This window comes from Schistocerca cancellata, chromosome 1 (genome assembly GCF_023864275.1).
Source record: "Schistocerca cancellata isolate TAMUIC-IGC-003103 chromosome 1, iqSchCanc2.1, whole genome shotgun sequence".
Lineage (NCBI taxonomy): Eukaryota > Metazoa > Arthropoda > Insecta > Orthoptera > Acrididae > Schistocerca > Schistocerca cancellata.
In genome coordinates this window covers 65,202,169-65,227,389 of record NC_064626.1, presented here as the reverse complement: position 1 = coordinate 65,227,389, position 25,221 = coordinate 65,202,169, and the positions used below count along the sequence as shown (strand labels likewise).

Sequence of the window (25,221 nt, the reverse complement as noted above, 5' to 3'; positions counted from 1 at the left end):
ATCATAAATTTTCATCTTTATTTTCACCTACAGAACTGGTTGCTCAGTATTTCCCTCTCCACAGAGAAATTTTGTAATATCTAACAATGGAAAATCTGTGATGGAATAATGACAGTATCATGAAAATGATAGTTGCTACACGCATATAGCAGAGATGCTGACTCGCAGATAAACACAACAAAAAGATTGTCAAACAGAGCTGTCAGCCAAACAGGCCTTCATCAAAATGAGACAACACACACACACACACACACACACACACACACACACACACACACACACACACACGACCACAGTCACTGGTCTGGCCTTGGCAGCTGTAGGCTGTGGTTATGTATGTGTGAGTTGTGTTTATGTGCGTGTTGTCTAATTCTGATGAAGGCCTTTTTGGCTGAAAGCTTTGTTTCATAATATCTTTTATTCGAGGTTTCTTTCAATAGATATTTTTTTATTTTACTAACAACAAGTGCTGTTGTATCTTATTTTATGTAGTCTTTTGTGCACTTTAACAGATTTTACAAATATAATTTTCACAATGTAATGTGAAATATTGTTCTTTTTGACCAATTACCCAAACTCCACTACCATTAAGTATAGTTAATGCTACAGTTGTTTTGTAAAACTTTGAAACTGCTTGTTTCTTGGTCTTATTTCATAGAATCACCCTTATTGTTCTGCATAGTGGCTAGCATTTTTGCATTGAGTTCTTGATTTCATTTCTTCTCTTACAATAGTTGCTATTTTCAAGAAATGTGAATTGATTTAGCTTTCCATTTCAACAGTAGTTAATACTGTCAATATTTGCTGAACATTAACACTGTTTCTGTTATTTTTACACAAGCTTGTTTGTTAGCATAACCTTAAAGATAAAAAGCCAAGGAAAAAGTTATCTTTAAGAAACCTGTAAATTTTCATCCCAGGTTTTTCCTTCATTATTTATACAAGCGAAGCTTCAGGTCTTAAAGGGAACACACAATACTTGCAGCATAACAGATCCTGAAATTAAAACAATATTAGAAAGGCTAATTTAAAGTTAATTACTTTGTGTTCAGATAAACATAACACCAGTAAGAATACAGGCCTGCCACGAGTGCTATCCTCGGGTACTTAATGAGGTAGTTGCTGTTTGTTGCATGTTGCTGCATGTTGTTCTCAATGGAGACTAATCTTCAGGTGTAAAAATAACTTGAGTCATACCCCTGTGGAGTATTATAGGACCATTATATAGATGACCTAGTGGATAACGCCTGAAGATCCATGAGGGTTTTTGCAGGTAATGCTGTTGTGTACAGAGAAGTTGTAACACTAGAAAATTGTAGCAAAATACAGGAAAACCTGCAGAGGATCGGTCGTTGCTTCAGGGATGCCAGTTGACCCTCAATATAAACAAATGTGACATATTGCGCATAAATAGGCAGAAAGAGACATTAGAGCAGACCTCAATCACCCAACCATCAGTTGGCATAATTACAGTTCTGTATGCGGTGGATTGGACAAAGCATTCTGTGAAACATTACTAAATGACTTCTATGAAACATACCTAGAACAGGAAATTCAGTAGTTCACTCACAGTGGATCTTCCTTAGACCTAAAGGGAACAAATACACCTAACTCCTCGATGATGTCCGTGTTGAAACTGACGTCAGCGACTAGTGATTACAAAAGTAGGAAGGGCAGCTAAAACAAGTAAGATGATTTACATATTTAGTAACAACAACATAAGGAAAAGTATAGATTACCACTCACCGTAAAGATGACACATTGAGTTGTAGACAGGCACAATGAAAAGATTGTAACACACTTACCTTCCAGCGAAAGCTTCATCAGAAAAGGAAACACATACACATTCATTCACACAAGCAAGCACACCTCACACACTCATCATCGACAAGTCAGACATGAATGCAACTGTCACATTGAATGAAAGCAGTAATCTTGAGTGTCGGGGAAGAGGAATGGATACCATCTTTTCAGAACTGTGCAGATGGGAGTTATCCTTACAATACATTTTCCACTCCCAAAATGTTCGCTGCCTTATCCTATGGTAACCTACTGTCTACCCAACAGTTTATGCCCCCTTTATCCTACCACCTTCTCCCTATTCACACACCCTCTGTCCTACCATCTCCTCCTAAAAAGCACTTGCCTGTCTTTCTCCATCTCTGCTCCTCTACTCGTGGGGTAAGGAGGAGGCTGGGGTGGGGAGGGATAGTATGGTGGGGGTGGTGGACAGTGAAGTGTTGCAGTTTAGACGGAGGGCAGGAGAGATGGCGGGGGGGGGGGGGGGGGGGGGGGGGTTAAGTAGCAGAAAGAAGAGAAATAAAAGTAAATTAAAAGACAGGGTGTGGCAGTGAAATGACGGCTGTGTAGTGCTGAAATGGGAACAGGGAGGGCGCTGGATGGGTGAGGACAGTGACTAATGAAGATTGAGGCAATCTGGGTTACAGGAACATAGAGTGTATTGCAGAGAAAGTTCCCACCTGCGCAATTCAGAAAAGCTGGTGTTGGTTGGTATGATCCATATGGCATAGGCTGTGAAACTTGGAAATTTGTGGTAAGGTTCTACGGGACCAAACTGCTGAGGGCATCAGTCGTTAGGCTCACACACTAATTAATGTAACTTAAACTGTGAAGCAGTCAATATCATGTTTGACAGCCTCTTCGGCAACAGGGTGGTCCACAGTTCGTCGGTGGCCATTTGTGCGGACAGACAGCTTGTTGGTTGTCATGCCTATGTCGAATGCAGCACAGTGGTTGCAGCTTAGCTTGTAAACCACAATACTGGTTTCACAGGTAGCCCCTGCCTCTGATGGGATAGGTGATGTTAGTGACCGGATTGGAGTAGGTGGTCATCGGAGGACATATGAGACAAGTCTTGCAGCTAGGTCCATTACAGGGGTATGAGCCATGAGGTAAGGGATTGGGAGCAGGTGTTGTGTAAGGGTGGACGAGTATATTGTGTAGGTTCGGTGGGCAGCTTGAGCAAGGTCACTGTACCAGAATATGAGAGCTCACTTCCCACATACAAACATTGCATGTTCAAAATTATGTTCAACCCACCAAATACGTAGTACTTCTCAAATGAATGTGATTACTGCAGTGATGCAAGTACTTTTAAATATTCCGTAATTCCTGCACTTGAAGAGAAAACTATAGAAACTATATCTCTCCAAGTTCCTAAAATTAGGTATTGCACCTTGCACTGTTTACAATTTCTTGTAATCCTTGAAAGCGGAGTATGTCTCTATATTGAATTCAGTGCTTTTTGTTTCTTTGATCACTTCAGGATGTTCCAAAAGAGTAGCCTATACTGAAATTATATTCCTCTTCAGTGAGGAATATTGCTGTATCTTTTCCATTCATACATCAGCTTATGTTGGAAAGATATTTCATTCCTTTATCTCTCACCCACCTGACTTGTTTGTGTATGCCTGAACGTTTAGATCTGACTGCAAACTGCAGATTGTTAGCTGATAAAGTGTGGTGTGGTGCTCTTTCTCTCACTTTTTAGTTTTGTTTACAGCTAGGTGTCTTGTTGCATCTTCCAGTATAGCAGCCTTAATGAATTTCTTTTATCTGATTCCCAACTTGTGCAGGTGGAGTAACACGCCTTACTGAGTCTGGGTTGTCAATGGTAACATGGAGATTACTTGGTGAAAAGAGACCAGTCACACAAGCAGAATGGGAAGCTGAGTTTCTTAAGTATCAACAATTTCCAGAGTTCAAGATGTGAGTATTATGAAAATATCTTAAGATGGTGTGATTGCGTTATTTTCATTGAAAGTTTAAAATGACTAGCAAGCATCAGTGTATGTCTCTTTGAATAAATAATTTTTTCAGAGTTGTTTTATGTGTAGAATGGAAATGCTGGTATAAGAAGAGAAAAAGAAAAGAAAGATTCTTTAGTGATAAAACATTTTCTTAATCTTCTTCTGGTTGACATAATGCTGAAGTCATTTTCCTAGTTTGTATTAATTGCTTACAGGTGCACCGTCTACTGTGTGAGTGGCTAAGTATAGCACCTTAACTAGCCTTCCTTGTGTCCTTTCCTGCGCCACCAATCTCACCTCCTACTGCACAACTCCAGAACCCACCTGCTATATCTTCCATGTAGAGAAACATGATGAGAAATAATAATACGCAAAAACAAGGGTTTATTACGACCACAGGAGAGATATTCAGTAAGAAAGGGAAAACTCTTCTTAGTAAAAAATAATACAACTTGTCAAACACAAACAGGCATATGTCTGAAACAGACCATGAATAAAAGTAGTGGGATATAAAAACTATGCCACTGATAATCCTTAATGACAGAGGTAGAGCGTTCGACATAGTTGGTCGACAGGTACGTCTTGGGATATCACTGGAAAGTTGTAGTTCCCACTGCGATGTTTTCCGACTAGGCTCTGACTGATAGACTGTCGGGGCATGAATTGTGCCAGAGCTACGGTGGACTGAGCTGCCAACATGTTGGCTTGCGCTGCCCTATATGGCCAGGGTGTGGAGGAATTCATGTGAATCCAGTTCTGCACACATGATATGGTGGAGGAAATATGTCATTGGCACAGAGGACCTATGGTGGTGCTTGTCCTATCACCTGTTGTCCTTGTTACAATTGACGCAGTCTGGGGAGGCAACACCTTGTACATATGCAAACCTGTGATGCTTCAGTGTCTGAGGGTTTCCTGGTCCCTTTAGGTGAATGGCGGGTACATGACACCACATGTGTGCTTCTGCATCTGCTTTTTGAACCGTGCAGTAGCTTATTTGTAATTTGTAATCTGTAATCATCTCTCTACGTCTCCGTTTGTACTCCATAAGCTATCATATGTATACCAGAGTCATTGTTTTACTTTTCTCTTCCATTTGTGAATGACACATGAAAAGAAATATTGTATTTCTGTGATATTCTCATGCTGACTAAGCAAACCCTCTTTCTGAATATTCTCAGTCTCTGACAAACATTCCATACCAACAGGTAGTTCTTAGGAATTGGTTCTAAGATGATTCACAATCCCTAAGGAGTCTTCCAATAAATCTGTTTGGCACTGCTGTTCCCCTGGTTAGATATATGTGGTTGTTCCACATTAAATCAATCCAGAGATGTACTCAAGACTTGGTTGTTGTGACTGGTTCCAATGACTGATCATAAACCGTGTTGGCAAATGATATTGCGTATGTATTCACATTACTTTAAATTTATTTCTATTTTGGTTCAGCTGCCAGTTATTGCACTAGTCACTGATCATCTTCAAATCTTCCTGGATTTTGTAGCTATTGTCTGTGATGTACACTGTATGTATACATGTGCCATTTGTGAACAGCCTCAGAGAGCTGTAAACTTTGTTTGCCAGATTGTTTGTATAGATCACAAACAATTACTGCCCTGTCACAGTCTTACCATTGAAAATCACATACTGAATTTCATTTTATCAGCAATGCTTCAATCTAATTAAACACTTTTCATGGTATTCTGTAAGTATTCCATGTATTTAGTTTAGTAGGTGACAGTGCAGAACTGTTTAAAGGGGCTTTTCAGAAGTCTAGAAACTCAAAATCAACCTGGACTCCACTGTCTACAATCGTCTGTACCTTGTGAACATGACTTGTACTTGTAGAAATTATGTCAGTTATTACAGAGAATAAATGTGACATTTTCCCACTTATGTAGTATAGTTACTAAGATCTCTTTTTAATTACACAACTAGTTTTTATGTGGTTATGTGAACAAAGTGTCTTCCACACAAAAGTAGCAGTTTATTCACATGATGTGCTGCCATTCATAATGATTTAAAAATTATACTGTTTGTGATGTTTTGACAATCAGTGCACTTACCGGAAGAAAATATTATTAGCATTATATGTTTGCACGTCTGTTGCCACCTTAAGTGCACTAATGTTCTGTTACACCATCACGACCAGTATAATTTGTAAACCATTATGAATGGCAGCACAGCATACAAATTTGCTGCCATTTTCACGTGTATGATACATTATTCTGGGTAAACACTCAAAAATAGCTTTTAAGCCGACACTAGTTGGGTAACAGAGAAGAGCTCTTAATGATTGTACTACCTAATTGGAAGTACCCTGCTTTCATTCAACAAATTTATGGCTGTGGTGCCCACCATGTAGATGATGTCCTACAAAGATGTATTATAGTCCTTAAGAAAAAGTCATCGTACACCAACAAAAAACTGGTTTAATAATGCTAATTAACGAGCTGCAGGGAACAAACTACCTTTTTTCCCCAACCCCATTTGATTCTCCCTTTTCCTGTTGTATCTGATATTCTGTTGCTGGTAGAGAGGCAAGACCTACCAGAGAGTTAGTGAGGGACCTATCTAGACCAGTGGTATTTCCTCACTTGATGACTGGCAATTATTATTTATTTTCACATTCTCTTATTTTTATATTTCATTTTTGTTGCCTAGAGGCAACGGAAAGTAACAAGTGTGCTCAAGTCTCCCACTGCGAGTCAGTTTTGAAAGACAAAATTTAGTATTTTTGTATTCATTTATTACCTCGTGTGTTGCTGTGTCACCATCACCAATGATCATATAAACAGATTTTATAGGTGACCAATACCTTTTAGGATAAGTTGGTACCATTGTAGGTGAAATATTGATTTTTAATTTGTTTAACACTTCTTGCCTGACTGTCTATACATTTGTTTTGACTCTATTATGGTTCCATTTGCCAGCAACGAGTTCAGATACGTTTGAGTCGATTTTACAGTTCTCTCTGTTTTGAATCACGTGGGTTCTTTCCACCCCTCTGTGTCTTCCTCGACACAAATGTATGTAACACATAACCTACAATATTTGTAAATTTCTGCCAGAAATTGTGCACACTCTCCTATTCACAGCTGAATGTATGTTTTTTGCTGCTCAGGTAGTTTAAATAATATACTTGTTGCTCACATTAAGTTGAAATAACTTCCTACCCACAACATTTTGTTTGATGCTAATAATAAATAATACACCGACAGCATTAGTGACATGGAATTGAAGATTCGGGGCATGTTTTTTACCAGATTTAAGTCGTATCCCTTTGCAAATGGGACACTTAGTATGTTTAGTACGATGTTGTAAGAGTCTGTGTTCCTTCATTTAATTCTAAATACACGTATTTCATACTCTGAAGTTTGCAGATTGAAATCTTCTTCCATCACTAAGGCACTATTGGAAAATTGTGCATGTGATATTTTTCATGCTTTCTCTGAAGCATTCCATAACTTTGCTACTTGATTTGGCTGTACTGTATTTATGTAGTATATAACCTACAATATTTGTAAATCTCTGTCAGAGATTCTGCACATTCTCCTTTACAGAGCTGAGTTATCCTTGTAGCTGCACAGATAGTTTTAATAATATTCTTGTTGCTTGAATTACTTTGAAATATCTTACTACCCTTAACTTTCTGTTGAATGCCAATAATAAATACTTAATATTTCTATCCAACTAAGAGGATTATTTTCAGCCAGATTACGTCACTTTCTGACTGTATTTATCTGTTTAAATGTCGCTGAATTCTGCACAGCAATAAGTAGGCTTCCGCTTGAGTCTATCCTCCAGGAGCCGGCCGGTGTGGCCGTGCGGTTCTAAGCGCTTCAGTTTGGAACCGCGTGACCGCTACGGTCGCAGGTTCAAATCCTGCCTCGGGCATGGATGTGTGTGATGTCCTTAGGTTAGTTAGGTTTAAGTAGTTCTATGTTCTAGGGGACTGATGACCTCGGTAGTTAAGTCCTATAGTGCTCAGAGCCATTTGAACCATTTTCGATCCTCCAGGTATTCATTCCATTCCGACTCTTTAAGATTTCATTTCTGTTTATTGCTGATATAGACAACTTTCTAATCCAGAAAGTTACCATTTCTACCATGAATAATTAATAGTAATTTTGTGAGATTGCTTTGTGAATTCTTCTTCAGTTAAATCATATTAACAATTTATTTTTCTGACTTTGGAGGACATGTGTTCTGCCTGTATAACAACTGTAGGTGAGCAGCTTGATATATGGTGTACAACTACACTCAGCTGTTTCTTGGGAGTGTAGTATTCCCTCTCCTCTTCCCTCCCTCTTTAGACCTAAAAAAACTCATGTTCTTGTCTGCACGTGCAGGGAAAAAAATGAACTACAATTTACAATGAGGTAGCCAGCTGCTCGTAGGACACACAACCTGCAGAGCTGCTTCCACATCTCCCTCTCCCTCAGCGAGAGTAGACTTTTGTGGAAGATTTGCCCTAGCCCTAACAGGCGAAGTGACCCATGCTGTCTCATCCATATTTTCAGCAACAGTCAACGTCTCATAACTGTAAGGTGATTGGGAACAGCTATTTGACCAGTAGCCAAATTCACCTACCACCCAGAGAGAATTGGCCCTGTTGTTGTCTGCTATTCACCTTCAAGTGGAGACTAGTCAGCAAGATGAAGTAAATCAGAAGATGCTGTGATGTCAATGGACACAGGTGATCCCAGAGACAAAAGTTACCAAATATTCTCAGTTTCAATCAAAACAAATTCTGTGGCTGATGCACCCTAGTGAATTGAGATGTCTAGGAACTGCATCATTGCTTGATAGTGTTCCTAATGACTAAAACAGACATTATTCAGAGAATAATCTACAAAGATATTGGACAGTAGTTTTGTGGATCACTTCCACTACTCTTCTTGTAGATGGGTGTGACCTGTGCCCTTTTCCAAGAACTGTACATGGTTTTTAGTTCGAGGGATCTGTGACTGATTATAGTGAGAAGAGAGGCTAATTGAGCCACAAATTCACTAGAGAATCTGATAGGGATTCCATCAGGCCCTGGAGCTTTGTCCAATTTTAACAATTTCAGCTGTTTCTCAACACCACTGGCACTGATACTGATTCCACTCATCTTTTCAGTGGTATGAGAATGAAATTGGGTCACTTCTCCTGGGTTTTCCTTTATAGAGAAATATTTGAAAACAAAGTTAAGCATTTTGGCTTTTGCCTTGGTACCTTCAATTTCAGTTCTTGTCTCATTCATTAGGGACTGGACACTAACTTTGGTGCCACTAACAGCCTTTACATATGACCAGAATTTCTTTGGGTTCTGTGAAAGATCATTTGACAATCTTCTCCGACAGTAGCCATTGAAGTCATCACACACTACTCTCTTGACAGCCAAACATGTTTCATTCTGCACATCTCTTTTTATAGCCCTACAACTTATTTTACATTTATTATGCAGTTATCTCCGTGTCTCGAAATTTCTTTATAGTGACTGTATACCATGGAGGTTCCCTCCCATTATGAACTGTTCTATTGGGTACATATATATCCAGTGCATAGTTTAAATTTGAGTCATTGTTCGTCTACATGCTCTTGCAGAGCTGAAAATTTCAAGTTCCTCATTCAGATATGGCACTACTGACTGATTTTTGTATCTAATTGACTGGACATTTATATCTTTCTGCATGTTTTATTTTTCCTTTGTACTTTGGTAATCATTGTTGCCACAGCTGTGTCATTGTTATTGACATTAGTTTTGATGTGGAAATCACAAAGAGGTCAGGTCTTTTTGTTGCATTTACACCCAGTATATTTTCATCATGTGTGGGGCTTCTGACTATCTGTTCTAAGTAGTTTTCAGAGAAGGCATTTAGTAATGTTTCACAGAATGTTTTTTCGTGCCTGCCACAAACAAAACTGTAATTTTCCCAATTAATTTTTGGACAAACGTGAGGTTCCTGAAGAGGGGCAGCAGCCTTTTCAGTAGTTGCAGGGGCAACAGTCTGGATGATTGACTGAGCTGGCCTTGTAACACTAACCAAAACGGCCTTGCTGTGCTGATACTGCGAACGGCTGAAAGCAAGGGGAAACTACAGCTGTAATTTTTCCCGAGGGCATGCAGCTTTACTGTATGGTTAAATGATGATGGCGTCCTCTTGACTGGCAATGGCAAGGAAAGCGTTTCTAAAGAAGAGAAATTTGTTAACATCGAGTATAGATTTAAGTGTCAGGAAGTCGTTTTTGAAAGTATTTGTATGGAGTATAGCCATGTATGGAAGTGAAACATGGCCGATAAATAGTTTGGACAAGAAGAGAATAGAAGCTTTCGAAATGTGGTGCTAGAGAAGAATGCTGAAGATTAGATGGGTAGTTCACATAACTAATGAGGAGGTATTGAATAGAATTGGGGAGAAGAGAAATTTGTGGCACACCTTGACTAGAAGAAGGGATCGGTTGGTAGGGCATATTCTGAGGCATCAAGGGATCACAAATTTAGCATTGGAGGGCAGCGTGGAGGGTAAAAATCGTAGAGGGAGACCAAGAGATGAATACACTACGCAAATTCAGAAGGATGTAGGTTGCAGTAATTACTGGGAGATGAAGAAGCTTGCACAGGATAGAGTAGCATGGAGAGCTGCATCAAACCAGTCTCAGGACTGAAGACCACAACAACAACAACAACAACAAGTTTTGAATATTAAAGTCTCCACCAATGATTATTATATGATTGGCGAACTTACATACAAGTGAACTGACATTTTCTCTAAAGTTTTTGGTTACATCAGGAGATGAGTCTGGTGCGGAATAGAAGAATCTAGTCACCATTTTATGGCCACCCCTGATACTGAGTCTTGTTCAAACATTTTCACATGCAGTTTCAATTCCTATCTTCATGGATTTGAGTTACTTGTCTACTGCGACAAATACATCACCTCCATTTCCCATTAGCCTGTACTTTGGATATACACTGAAATTTTCCCCAAAAGTCTCACTCCTGTCAACTTGAGGTTTCAACCAGCTTTCTGTACTTAATATTATGTGAGCCTGACTGCTTTTCAGGAGTACTTCAAACTGTGGCACTTGTGAATGTTTTGGCAGTTTACCATTAGGATTTTAATTGTCTTATCTGTTGGAAGCCTTTCTTTCGATCTTATATTGTTACTTCTGGGTTTCCTACAGCTATTGTTATCTCATCTGGATGGAGAGTCGCCTAACCTAAAAAAAAATCCTTGTGTGCACCCCACACAGTCAGCTACCCAAGTAGCTGATGTGCAGTGCACACCTGACCCTGACAAGTGGTGTGATGTTAGTTTGTGTCCCTTTTTTTTTATATTGGTGAGGGTGTGAGAACAACTATTTGGGTTGTAGAACATGTTCCTGTTGTGGTGTTCTCAACTTTGGTATTCATGCAAACACTTACTATAGTTTTTAGTACATAAAAAAATGAAGTATATAATACCCTGTAAAATTGTTCTCAGCAAATTCTTCAACAGTACTTTTCCACAAGAAGAGTAGAGAACAATATTTTCAGTGAATCAAGCTCCATTATAAATATGTTACTGCCCTTTTATTTTATTGTAAATATTTAACCCCATATGCAAGTATTCTGGATTTTGTGCATATGGCTATAAACAGTTTGCTGTGCCATATTTATTAAAATATTGTACATTCACAGGCTAAATGATCTAGATGGGCCATATTTTCCCCCTTCTGACAGAAAGTGTGTTAACTAAGAAACTGTAGAAGTGTCTGTTTCTGATGACAAGGAAATGAGCTCACTGAATAATATAAATGTCCAGAACCTGTTGTGGCTATTGACTGCTGCTTTCAGCACAGTTTATTGATGGACCTGATCTCTTAATGACTCCCTAAAATTCTTTACAAATGTTATTTTGTAGGCAACACTGATGTCAGAATGATACAGTAGATAATAATTCATAACTGGATTTAAATAGACCATCTGATAGTAACTGTTAGTTGTTGGACACAAACTAAAATGTACATAATTAATTTTTTGTCACATTATATTTCAGTGCTGTTTACAGCTTTGAAGAAAACATTTATGACAGACATAAATAGTTTTTGAAAGTTCTGCTTTGTGTAATGTTAAAAACTAAGGAAATGCATTTTTTATTTCATATTTCTTCAGATAACTCTCTCTCTGTGTTCCTTCCTTCACTTCCTTTTATTTATATTTTCAGAAAAAACAGAGATATCACTTTAAATGAGTTCAAATGGATCTGGTGGATGGAATATGCGCATCGGATGTGGGGACGTACACTTGGTGCAGCATTCTTGATCCCAGCTGCATTTTTTTGGGCTCGTGGTTATCTAAGACCCGCTATGAAGAAGCGTGTTTTGGCATTTGGTACATTAATTGGTTTGCAGGTGGCTAAATATTAATATATGCATTGACTTTATAGAATTTATGGTACCTCATGTAATAGTTAAACCACTGTTCTCACGATTTTTTTGTGATGTAAACTGATTCCAGGGCCTGATGGGCTGGTATATGGTACAATCAGGATTGGAGGATCGTTTCCATGGAGAGAGTGACGTTCCAAGAGTGTCTCAGTACCGCTTGGCATCACATCTTAGTGTTGCATTTGTGTTGTATACACTCTTTTTGTGGTCTGCTCTTGACATTCTGCTACCAGCACAAGCAGCTACACTTGTGAATAAGGCAACACGCCGATTTAGAATGCTTGCACACACATGCAAGGGCCTGGTATTCTTCACTGCTGTATCAGGTATATTTTTATCTCAATTGGAATTGCACATTTATATGATCTCTTAAGTACAGACATGTAATGTGGACATTAAGTACAGACATGTAATGTGGGCATTAAGAACAAGTTTGGTGGTAGCAGATTTCAGAAAATGCGTGTGTTACATATTTGGTCTCTTAAAATTGATCACTTATTACAAAGCAAATGAATTCGCATTAAACCACATATTGATATAGTGTTGTGAGAAATAATTACCAGATGACAAAAACAATGCATACACATGCGTGTGCACTGATATGCTGTATTTGTACACCCCTCTCCTGGCCCCCCCGCTCCCATAAACAAACACATTAAAATAAACAATATTATGAAAAGGAAAGTTGCCACTCGCCATATTAGTGGAGATGCTGAGTCGCACATAGGCACAACAAGAAGACTGTCACAAATAAAGTTTTCGGCCCATAAGGCCTTTGCCAAAAATAGATGACAGACACACAGTGTGGCTACAGTTGCCTCAGACAACAGTCATGTGTGTGTGTTGTCGTGTGTGTGTGTGTGTGTGTGTGTGTGTGTGTGTGAGAGAGAGAGAGAGAGAGAGAGAGAGAGAGAGAGAGAGAGATCTATTTTTGACGAAGGCTTTACGGGCTGAAAGCTTTATTTGTGACAGCTCTTTTGTTGTGCCTGTCTGCGACTCAGCATCTCCGCTATATGACGAGTGGCAACTTTGCTTTTCACAATATTGTTACATTCTATCCTGGATTTTCCATTATTTGAGTCACATTAAAATAAATATAGAATTATAGTGAATGGACAGGCCTAGGACTAAAAGGACAGCAACTCACTTCATGGACGTTTAAAAGACATGATGCAGCTAAGCGTTTGCAAATCTGGCATTATATTTTTCTGTTTCGATGTAACTTATGGTGAAAGTGTAATAACATAGTGTGTAAGAAAATCACATTTAGTGTCTAGCAAGAATGTGAGAATTTAGAGGCAACTTCCTAAAGGGTGGTACTTAAAAGTTGAATAGTGCTGAATTAGGACTGTTTAAAAAATGATCATTTACAGTTGTTAATGATTCAGGCCCACGTTCCTGGATAGTTCTTCACATGTCTTCACATGGTTCTTTTTTTTTTTTTTTTCAGAAATTAATGGTTTTAAATTACCTAATAAGAAACGACTACATATACCTGCTTATGGCTGTGAACTTCTGCTCACAAAAGAAAAAAGGACTAAGGGCTACGGATTCAGCATTGTGATTGTGTTGTGAACCAGATCATAAACAAACATATGTACCATATTTACCTGATTATAACTGGACCATGACTATAAGATGACCCTCCTTTTTTTGAGAGGCTCCTTGAGAAAAATATAATTTTTTGACATATTCTGACTAATCAAAATTACAAACTTTCTCTGCCTAAACAGTTAACATTACATCTATTCAAACTTATACCATTTATTGATTATCTACATTTTGATAATACAAGGAGAAATAAAATAAACAAAAAAAGTAATTTAAATTAATTATGGGGAATTGTTTTCTTCACAGTGTTTTTTGTTCACTTAGCCTACCATCTGTGGTATTACAATTTTTAATCCTCTTTGTTGTCATCCTAACAGGACAGCTGTGAAACTTACATCTTTGTTGTCACAAATATTTGGCTGTTTCTTCTGAATATGTTGCAGTTTGTGAGCTTGTGGTTCCAGCGGGACCTGAGAACAGTGTTTCATCCACCCTTCCAAAAACCTTCCGAGGGGGCTTGCCACGTTTTGGCTGGTTTGTGCTTGGCTACCACAGGGCCCCAGCCTTTGCAGCATTTTTTCCCTTCGGTGCTGCATTCTGTCCTCTAGCTATTCTTTTTCCTCTCCCTTGTGCAACATGTCTGGGATGTTTTTGGGAGTGTTCTGCATTGTCCATTGCTGACATAAGAACAATCTCACCATTGTTTTTCATTCACTTTCCTTTTTTTTTTGTTCACCTTCTCCTATCCTCCTTTGCTTCAGCATTTGAGGTTCTTCTTTTTCTTCTTCTTCCCTGTGCATTCCTGAAGGCCGGCCCACGCATCTGACACTTATCACGTGAGTGGCTAACACATAATTCCCAGCCCTGGGTCAACAGGTAGGGTTCACACATACCCCCTGGTACAGGCCAACCCCAGGGAGGGGTGACTGGCTAACTTGCTAACTTCCCAGATTGCCGATTGGTCCCTCTGTCAGGTGTTCAGAAGTTGTGACCAGAGGGTTGAACAATCACCTAAGGCGGGTGTGTTCCCATGCGAAGGGGGCCTCCAGTTGTAAGGAGTGCACCATCGGAGATGCTGGCAATAACGGGAGATTTTCTCACAATGGGTCAATCATCTTCACAGTCAATGTCTACGAAACGTAAACAGAATGACCCTTCCAGGTGCACCATGGTTCCTCATGGTTTCACATACTGAAAATGGTCAGCCCTTCTCTATGGTAAATCTGTTTATTATTCAGAATGCTGTTGGTGCAATTGCCAGCCTTGTGAAATCTTGCTCTCATTTATGGAATGACACTTTGCTTTTAGAGACTACTTCTGATTCTCAAGCACAACAACTGCTTGCTGCTTAGCTTCTCCATGGCTATCCTGTTCATCTCGTGGCCCATAGAACTCTGAATTTTTCCTGAGGTGTTATTTACATTAGGCTGCTCGACGGTCTGACTGAGGCCGAAATCCAAACCTCTCTGATCAGGGTGTCCTTGCTGTCCATTGGGCGATGAAAAAGTTGTATTCATCCTCAGTGCCCGTGCACTCTTTTTCTCACCTTTGATAGACTGGAGTGTCCATCCAAGTTTGAAACAGGTATGAAGTTATCACAGTCTGACAGTTCATTCCGAACCTGATGCGCACCTACCCGTGTCAGCGTTTCAACCACACTCAAATGTTTTGTCAACACCCAGCTAAATGTGTAACCTGTGGTAGGGATGCGCATGGGGGCAATTGTCCACATCCTTCTCCCTGCTGTATCAACTGCAATGGCGACCATGCTGCCTCTTCTTGAGATTTTCCTGTGTATCTCGATAGCGGCCTGTCCAGGAGATCCAGGTAAAAGAAAAAGTTCCTTACCCAGCCACTTGCAAGTTATTGGCTAGTCGCAAACCCTGCGTTCTGCTGTCTGTCACTTATAATACTGTTCTTGTTACATCTCGCTCCATGAAGGACATGGCCACACAGACATGCGACCTCAAACTCAGCTCTGAGGTTGTGAAATCGGCCAGTGTCAAGGAGCATCACCTCCCCTCATCGAGCTGTACAACAAGCTATGAAACTCTCACCTCAAAGGGTGAAGTCACCAGCTACACAACCAGCAGGCCAGAAAGGACAGAAGGAATACTCCTGTGTAGACTTCCTACGTCCTTCCAGCCAACCAACACCCGAGTCTTCCTCTGCTAACCAGAAAGGCTCGAAGAAGTCCAACAAAGGCAAACAGATTTCTCCTTTGCCGACTTGAAGATCCTCTTCGATGGTGTTGCCACGTGATACCTTGCCTGGCTGGCCTCCGTGTGACCAGTGTGCACCACCAACCGTTTTTCTGTGTTGGACTCCGCAGACAGACAGCACAAAAAAGCTGATGCTTCTGTGAATCTCATGGAGCAGGATCCTCCTGCCTCTGTGCCCTGTAGCAGCGAGTCTTTGCAGGCTGTAACTCGGTAGCCGCCATGGGGTCACACCTTCATTTTTTCCTCCTCATGACTCTCCTCCAATAGAACATTCATAGCCTTCTACCCAACAAAGAGGATTTATGGCTGCTCTTAGCATCGCATCATCCCTTTGTACTCTGCCTTCAGGAAACAAAATTATGTCCTCATGACCGCTTTGAGCTCCCACATTTCTTCCTGGTCTGTTTTGACCTTCCCCCTTGAGGCCGCCATTCCGTCTCACGGGGGAGTCGTGCTGTTCACATGGGATGTGATGTTCGTAGTCAACGCATTTCCCTGTCTTCAAGCTGTTGCAGTTCACCTTTTTCTTCCTCTCCTGACTTTTTCCTCCTGTACCATTTATACCCCCTGTCATTCAATGCCACCAGTTCCAGTTGCAGAGTTCCTCCAGCTTATTGGGCAGCTAACTCATCCATTTCTGCTGCTCGGTGACTTTAATATGCACCATCCTCTTTGGGGTTCTCTCAGAACCTGTCGGAGAGGTGCCGTGTTTTTAACCATCATCCTATGTTGGCAAACTGCATTCATTATAAACAGATGCGTGCGCAGTGTTGTTGCGTTCTTTGGGATAGCATAAAAGCTAGCTGGATTTCATTCACTAGTTCTTTTAACTGTTCCACTCCCTCCTCTGTCGTGCGGGCCAACCTCCGACAGCTCTCTTGGACCAAGATCCATTCCCCAATTTCTAGCCTAACAGTAGCACATGATGTCATCATGTACCCTATTCCTATTTCCAAGGCCTTGGGCCGCAATTTTGTGGAAGTTTTGAGCTCTTCCAACTATCATCCTGCCTTCCTCCATCGGAAATGAGTGGAGGAGGCTCGGGCGATATCCTTCTCTTCTCAGAATAGTGAGTACTACAATGCCATCTCTACTACGAGAGAGCTGTATCATGCTCTCACTTCATCCTGATCCTCCTCCCCAGGGCCAGATGCTGTTCACATTCAGACATTGCAGCACCTTTGCCTTGTGGACAAGCACCTTCTGCTTATGATACCTACAGCTGCATCTGGCAGAGGGCACATTTCCCAGACGCTGGTGTGAAGCCACTGTCATACCCATACCTAAGCCCAGTAAGAAGAAAACCCCCCCTTCTAGCTACTGCCCCATCCCTCTCACCAGCCGTGTTTGCTAGCTGATGGAATGTATGATTCATGCCCAGCTGGTATAGTGGCTCAAGTCTTGCAATTTACTAACCACTGCACAGTGTGGATTTCGAGTGCACCGTTCTGCAGTTGACCACCTCGTCACTTTGTCCACCCATGTCATGAATGGCTTTCTGCGGAAATCTCAGGCTGTGGCTATGTTTTTCGATTTGGAGAAAGCCTATGACATCTGCTGCAGTACTGGTATCCTCTGTACTCTCTACATGTGGGGCTTCCATGGCCGCCTGCCACGTTTCCTTGGGGAATTTTTAAAGGACCGAGTTTTCAAAGTTTGTTTCGGTTCTGCCCTGTCGGATGCCTTTATTCAGGAACATGGTGTGCCTCAGGGTTCCATCCTGAACATCATCCTCTTTAGTACTACCATTGACCCTATAATGAGTTGTCTCTCACTGGGCATTTCCGGCTCACTGTGTGTTGAAAATTTTGCCATCTATTGCAGTTCTTGATGGACCTATCTCATTGAGTGGGGCGTCTCCAGCAATGTCTCAGTTGTCTTTGCTCATGGAGCATCGATGATAGCTTTTGTTTTTCCTCTGACAAAACCCTGTGTATGAATTTCTGGTGGTGAAATTGGTTTCCCCCTTCGTCTTTACATCTTGGGCCTGTTGCTCTTCTGTTCGTTGAATTTACAAAACTCTTGGGGCTCATACTCCCATGTGTCTTACCTGACAGCTCGCCGTACGCCGTCCCTCAATATCCTACATGTCCTCAGTGGTACTTCCTGGGGTGCAGATAAAACCTCCGTCTTCTGTTTATACTGTTCCCTTGTCCATTCGAAACTAAACTTTGGGTGCTTTGTTTGTACACCTGCACATCCATCCCTCTTATGCCATCTCAGTACTATCTGCCACCATGGCATCTGTTTGGCCACTGGTGCCTTTTACACTAGCCCAGTTGAGAATCTGTATACGGAAGCTGCTGAACTCTGCTGTCCCTACCGCCATGACTTTCTCGTCAGTAGGTATGCATGCCATTTGTCTGCCATGCATGGCCACCCGTCCTAGGCCTCCTTCTTCAATGACACCTTTGATCGCCAGTATGGGGCACATCCCTCTTCTCTGTTACCTCCTAGAGTTCTCTTTTGGTACTTGCTCCAGCAGCTTAACTTCACGATACCTGCAACTTTTCCGGTGGGTGTGAACCCTTCACCACCTTGGCTTCGGGTGGCGGCCTGTTTTCACCTTGGCCCTGATTTGCTTCCTGAGGACTCTACTCCAGCCTCGATCTATCGCCTTCAGTTTCACGACCTTCACATGCAACTTCATGATTGTACCTATGTGGACACTGATGGCTCTCAGACTGACCGTGGTGTCGGGGGTACCTTAGTCATTGGTGCCGATGTTTTTTAGTATCGGCTTCTAGCACACTGCTCAGTATTTACAGCAGAGCTCTTCGCCACGGAGTACATCCATCAAAGCAAGCTTTTTGATTGTGTCATCTGCTCAGACTCTCTCTGTGCCCTTCAAAGCATCTTTGCACTGTACACCGCCCATCCCTTAGTGCAACAGGTCCGGGAAAACGGTCACTTGCTCACTCTTGATGGAGCCACTGTGCTGTTTATCTGAGTTCCTGGTCATGTTGGCGTGACAGGAAATGAGGCTGCTGACGCTGCTGCCAAGACTGCAGTCCTTGTACCTCAGCCTACCAGTTGTTCTGTTCCCTCCGATGATCTCTGTGTTGCCGTCTGTCAGGAGGTGGTGTCACTGTGGCATCGCTACTGGTCCTCCCTTGCTGGAAATAAGCTCCAGATTATTAAGCCTCTCCCAGTGGCTTGGACGACCTCCTCTCGGCACTCCCACTGCGAGGAGGTAATTTTAACTAGGTTGCGTATTATTCACTGCCTACGACTTTGTACACATTGCACCCAATTTTTAATGTCTACCACTTCCTGACAGAATGCCCATTTTTTAACGATTTACGTTCCTGCTTGGGTTCGGATGAGTTATCAGCTGTTTTAGCAAACGATGCGTGGGCTGTCAACCACATTCTACTTTTTATCCGTCTTAGCAATATGGTGAAGGCCATTTAAATTTTAGTTCTGGGCCTCCATTTCTTTGTGGCATATTTTATAGACCTTTCTCCATGTCCCTGTTTTTAGCTGTCTTCTTTTCCATTGATTGGGATTGACATGTAGCCATTTTTAACTCATCTTTTTGTTTTCAAGTTTCATATCTTTGACATAGGCTTGTATGACCCTAGTTGTTTTTGCAGCCTGAAACAAAACAAAGAAAAACCTCCCAAAAACATAGCGGATTTTGTTTCTATACTGACGTGAGAATGTTACAGTGTCTCTTGCTTCCAAACATGTTGTCTGTCCATTACTCTCTCATTGATTGCGTAGAACCAGCAGCTGACACACCCCTAGTCATTCCATCATACCTCACGGTGAGCATCAACAACATTGGTGCACGAAACCAATGTTGGCCTCAGTCTAGACTTTTAGTATCTCCTGCAGAAATGTATGCTATTGTTGACTATTTTTCCAATTTTAAAAGTCAATTCGATTCCGAAAGCAAATGGATTTAAGCAAACTGCAGTTTAAATGTGGTAGATGTTCATAAAAATCCAAACTATGCAATATACGTTCCCGTGGTTGGTAACACAATGGAATTTCTGCCCGCTCACTACTACCCTCCCCACACTCATCCTAGTTCAAAGCCGAGCTGGTGTCACTGTGCCCCCTGTAACGTTCCGCAGTGCTGTGCTTGAACAACAGTGAAATGTGGATAGCAATATCTTCCAGGGTGGAGGTCATAAGTGACAACAGCAACTAATACATAAATAAAAGATTGCAATCATGATTTGATGCAATTCTTAAACTTTCTTAAACCTGCAATGTAGTTACGTGTGCTGCTACTATCTCCACAATGAGTCTTTCCATTACAATTTATTCTTGCGATAACAGTTGCAGTAAGTTTAATGTGATCTACTTTCTTTGTTAGACATTTAGCTGGGTTAATTTTCTTTCTCGTTTCATCTGAATGTCATCATCTTTTTATAAAGCCGATTAAAAGCTGACAACATTTTTCCCCAGCATTCTAACACACGAACAACAACCAAATTTCCCATTTACAACCCACTTGGTAAATCTCTACAGTTATTCATAAACAAATAAGATATTGACTTGGATTCAGAATCAAGTAATGATTTTTGAAGGACAGGATTTTGTCTTTGAATGTTGCATTTACTTAACAAAGCGTCATAAATGTATTTGTATGGTATCCATATGACTCAGAACTTCTTTTCACGAACCTGCTCCAATACTACAAAAGTTTGTAAGTTTATAGGATTTAATGGCATTTCCTGTGGTGTTTCACAGAATTGTTAATTTTTACGCAGAGCCGTGACTGTTGTAGTCACTAGTTCATAGCTTTTCGTGTATCCCTTGCACTAGTACCGCGAATCTGATGTCATGTCATGTGATTGTTCGAGCAAGGTCAATACTGTATCGAATGCTTCAGTGTACCAGGAAATTTTGAGCCTATTCAATTGTAAGCATTGTTTGTTAAGCCTACCCTTTGGGATTGTTAAAAATAAATTTGTGCGAAACATCAATTTTCAAAGCTTCATCTTTAAATGTAAGATGACCCCTATGTTAATCTATTAAACAATGTAAAAACTTTGAACTCAGCAGCAATTGCTTAATCTGCGAATATGAGAGGACCTCGTATTTTTCAAATGATGAATATGGTGAAAAATCCTCATCTTATAATTGGGTAAATATGGTACATAACATTCATTCATAGGAATATAACCTCCAAATAAACATGAAGCACTTTCTGTCTACGGGATGGCAGCAAAATTTGATTGAAGTTTTTCAGGAATAGTGGTGGATTGGAGTTAATGAGGACTTGTGTGTTACAAAGGCAATCGCCAGGCAGCTGGATTAAGGGGAGTTATGATGGGATAGTATTATATAAACATTTACAATGAAATACCAACAGTTCTTAAGATTTGAGAACCTCTGGAGTTAGAATTAACAGAGATTAGAAATTAAGAAAAGGTCTCCTACAATTAAAGTACAAAGGAGACAAAGTGGTTAGTGGCAGAAAAAGGAAACAGACTTGAAGTTGTGCAAAAGCAGCAATCAGGATACTTAAAGACAAGAGAAAATACAAAGTATGCAAGAAACACAAAAAAGGAAAGTAAATAAATGTGAGAGAGAATAAAGTTTATGGTTGAAACTAAAGAGTGAAAATCAAAAAGCAGAGCATCAACAGCATAGTGCTTAGTGTATGTGGTAATCAGAGGGGCTAGCAGGAATCAAGTTCCCAGTGAAACAAATTCCCACTTCATATGTTATATTGCTGGTGGCCATGAGATAAACAGGCAGTATTTGTCACTGTAGTGTTGTAGCAAAGAATACTCTGTGATAGTGTTCTATGAGTAAATAGTATACACCCTCCATATTTATTTCTCCCGACAGTATTAATATGGTAACATAAAAAGTTGAACAGTTGGTGCTTGTCAGCCACTATATATAGGCTTTCTGCTAGATATCCCTTCCTTTGATAAAGTAGTTGCAACTAGGTCTGGTAGTGGTAGGGAGGACACAGGAATGGTTTCATGGTTGTGAAACCAGAACACAAGTATATTGAATATATGCTAAGTTATGTGTTTTCAAACAAGAGGTGCTCTGTTCAAGCAGTCCCCTATTTTATTCATGTTATACTGTAAATTTCTTTTTTCCCCAATTTGATTCTGTATCACCTCATCAGTCATCTGATATACCCATCTAATCTCCAACATTTGTCTGTAGAATCGCATTCCAGAAGCTTTTCTTTTCTGAACTATTTATCATCTAGATTTTGCTTTGCTTTGCTATACTCCAGTCAGATGCCTCCAAAAATGACTTTATAACAATTAGATTTACGTTCAGTGCTAACAAATTTCTCTTTCTCAGAAACACTTTACTTGCTGTTGCCAGTCTGCATTTAATATCCTCTACTTTGGCCATAACCTGTTATAACAGAAGTTATCTAATACTGTTAGTTGTTTTGTTTTGTAATCTAATTCCCTCAGCATCAATCACATGATTTAATTTGACTCCATTCAATTATCATTGTTTTACTTTTGTTGGTATCCATCCCATTCAGCTGCTCTTCCAAATAGTTTATCGAGTCTCACAGAATTATAGAGTCATTATCAAACCTCAGAGGGTTAACTTTTTCAGTTTTAATTCCCATTCGAAATTTCACCTTAGTTTCCTTCACAGCTTGCTCAATGTACAGATTGAATAACATTGGATATGTGCTACAATGTTGTCTTCTCAACTACGGCTTGTTTCAGGCCCTCAGACTTTATAACTGCAGTATGGTTTCTGTACAAGTTGTAAATTACCTTTCACTCACTATATTTTGTCCCTGCTACATTCATATTTCTAAGAGTGTAGTCCAGTCAACATTGTCAAAAGATTTTTCTAAATCTTCTAATGCTGTAAACGTTGGTTTGCCTTTCTTCAGTTTATCTTATGAGATAAGTCAAAGGGTCAGTCTCGCCTCATGTGTTCCTACAGTTCTCTGGAACCCAAACTGATCTTCCCTGAGATTGGTGTCTACCAGTTTTCCCATTCTTCTGTAAATAATTCATGTTAGTGTTTTGTAACCATGACTTATTAGAGAGACGGCTTGGTTGTAGATCCTTCTATGCAGTTGGATTATTACATTTTCTTTGAAGTCACAGGGTATTTTGCCTATCTTGCGTATCGAACATCAAGGGTGGGGAGGGGGGGGGGGGGGGGAAGAAGAAGAAATGCCAATAAGTCCTATATGGGCTGCCACAGAGAAGAAGTGGAGTATAAATCCCCATCTGCAAAACAGCTTTAATCTGCCAGGAAGTTTCAAATCATCACACAATCTACTCCAGAGTCCAAATTCGATGTAGAAGTGGAGTATAAATTAACAGTGATCATGTAAAAATTAGACTGGTTAATTAAAAATGTGGAATGGTTATAATTAATAGTTAGAAAATGGTGATAGAAACAATAGAAGCAGAGTACTAGACAGGAAATGATTGTGACAGAATTGATGCAACTAAATGAGAACTTGGTTGATTGTAAGAACCATCACATTCTGTAGTGGAAGCCCTTAAGGTTTGAATCTCATCTTTTGATACCATTCCATAATTGAATTTCCTCTCACTCAGTCCATATCACTGAGCAAGGTGGCGCAGTGGTTAGCACATTGGTCTCGCATTCTGGAGGCTGACAGTTCAAACCTGCATCCGGACATCGTGATTTAGGTTTTCTATGATATCCCTAATTACCTTCAGGCAAATGTCGGGATGGTTCCTTTGAAAGGGCATGACCGACTTCCTTCCCCATTCTTCCCTAATCCGATGGGACCGATGACCTTGCAGTTTGGTCCCCTCCCCCAAATCAACCAACCAACCAATCACTTCATTTCACTTAAGACAACAAAGTGAATGACATCTCTGTTTATTCCATGAACAGTATTACTTCCTCCAAACCCTTTCTCTCTGTCTTGTCAGGCAAAAGGAAATAAGATTTAATGTGATTGGGTAGTAGTTTTGTAGTGGAACACATTAATGTATCTTATGGTAGTACTTCTTTGCCAAATGCTGATTACTTCCTATTCTATAAGATGAGCTCTTTTTGTTTGTAAGTGGAGTATATAAATTGCATTTGAATATCTTCGACTCAGTAAAATCTTTACTGGGCTGAGCATGTATCCAGATGATTGCTTTTCCTGGGCCTTGCTCTTCTTATTGAGGTATTCATACTTCCTCACACTGATTCAAATTTGCATCTCGTTACCAGGTTCCTTCCTATACATCCCAAAATCTTCTTACAAAGTCGGCTGCAGGGATGTGTGTGTGTGTGTGTGTGTTTGTGTGTGTGTGTGTGACTAACTGATGCTTATCTGAGTTTTTTGTTAACTTTTGCTGTGTGGATATTAACAGTATTATGCACTACCATTTAATACAGTACAAAATAAATGTTATTTCTCTGTTTAGGTGCGTTTGTTGCTGGTCTGGATGCAGGACTTGTGTACAATTCATTCCCAAAAATGGCAGATCGGTGGATACCAGATGATATTCTAGCATATTCTCCACCACTTTCAAATATAACAGAAAACCCGACAACTGTGCAGTTCAACCACAGGATTCTGGTAAGTAAAGTGGAAAGAAGATTGCCTCTGTAACAGGCTAAACATTAGGGTATAATGTGATGAATCAGTACTAGTGACAGTGGAGAACAATTGTTGGCAACAAATATGTGGATGAAGGCAGCATATGTATTTTCTTTCTCAGAGATAAAGAAAAAGTAGGAAAATAGCTGCAGTAGAGAGAGGGATAATCTGCTGAAAGCATTAGCACAAAAGTAACAGTGGCACAAAATGTACAGGAAACATGTTGGATATTACCACAGAACATAAAACTTCCACCCACAGTCCAACATGTTTGATAGTGAAAACATAGATGTCTTCTCAAACAAAAATTGTAACTATTTTAGTATTAACCCATTTATCTGTTCACCAAAATGGCACAGATAGATTAGTAAGAAAGACTAAAGAATTTTGAACTTTTAAAACCCAGAATTTCTCCATTCATAGGTAACAGAGAGAGTTAAAAATAGTGAAGTGTGAGCGTGGTGAATCTGTGGTCTTCAGAGAGCTACAGTTTCTCTTCCAAGTAGCCCATCTGACTTCACTACATTGTCTCATGCAAGATAATCATAATCCAATTATTGTTTGTGCTTTTGGTATTCTGGTATGGCCAACAGTGGCCCCCGCCCACTCTCTCTCTCTCTCTCTCTCTCTCTCTCTCTCTCTCTCTCTCTCTCAAATTCACACAGCAGCTTAAGAGACTCTGTGAGGGATCTTCACCTCTTGTTGGTTTGCTTGTGGTTTCCAC

General features: G+C 40.3%; 1 protein-coding gene across 4 annotated transcripts in view; it reads left to right on the top strand.

Moving 5' to 3' along the window:
* The window catches only part of LOC126165080 (cytochrome c oxidase assembly protein COX15 homolog), a 67,175-nt gene that overhangs the window by 27,416 nt on the left and 14,538 nt on the right, over positions 1-25,221 (top strand). For all 4 annotated transcript variants that reach the window (XM_049920292.1, XM_049920294.1, XM_049920291.1 and 1 more), the window contains exons 5-8: positions 3,597-3,729; positions 11,966-12,152; positions 12,259-12,514; positions 24,322-24,476. In XM_049920292.1, the coding sequence (XP_049776249.1) occupies positions 3,597-3,729; positions 11,966-12,152; positions 12,259-12,514; positions 24,322-24,476 (731 nt within the window). The remainder of the gene's footprint in view (positions 1-3,596; positions 3,730-11,965; positions 12,153-12,258; positions 12,515-24,321; positions 24,477-25,221) is intronic.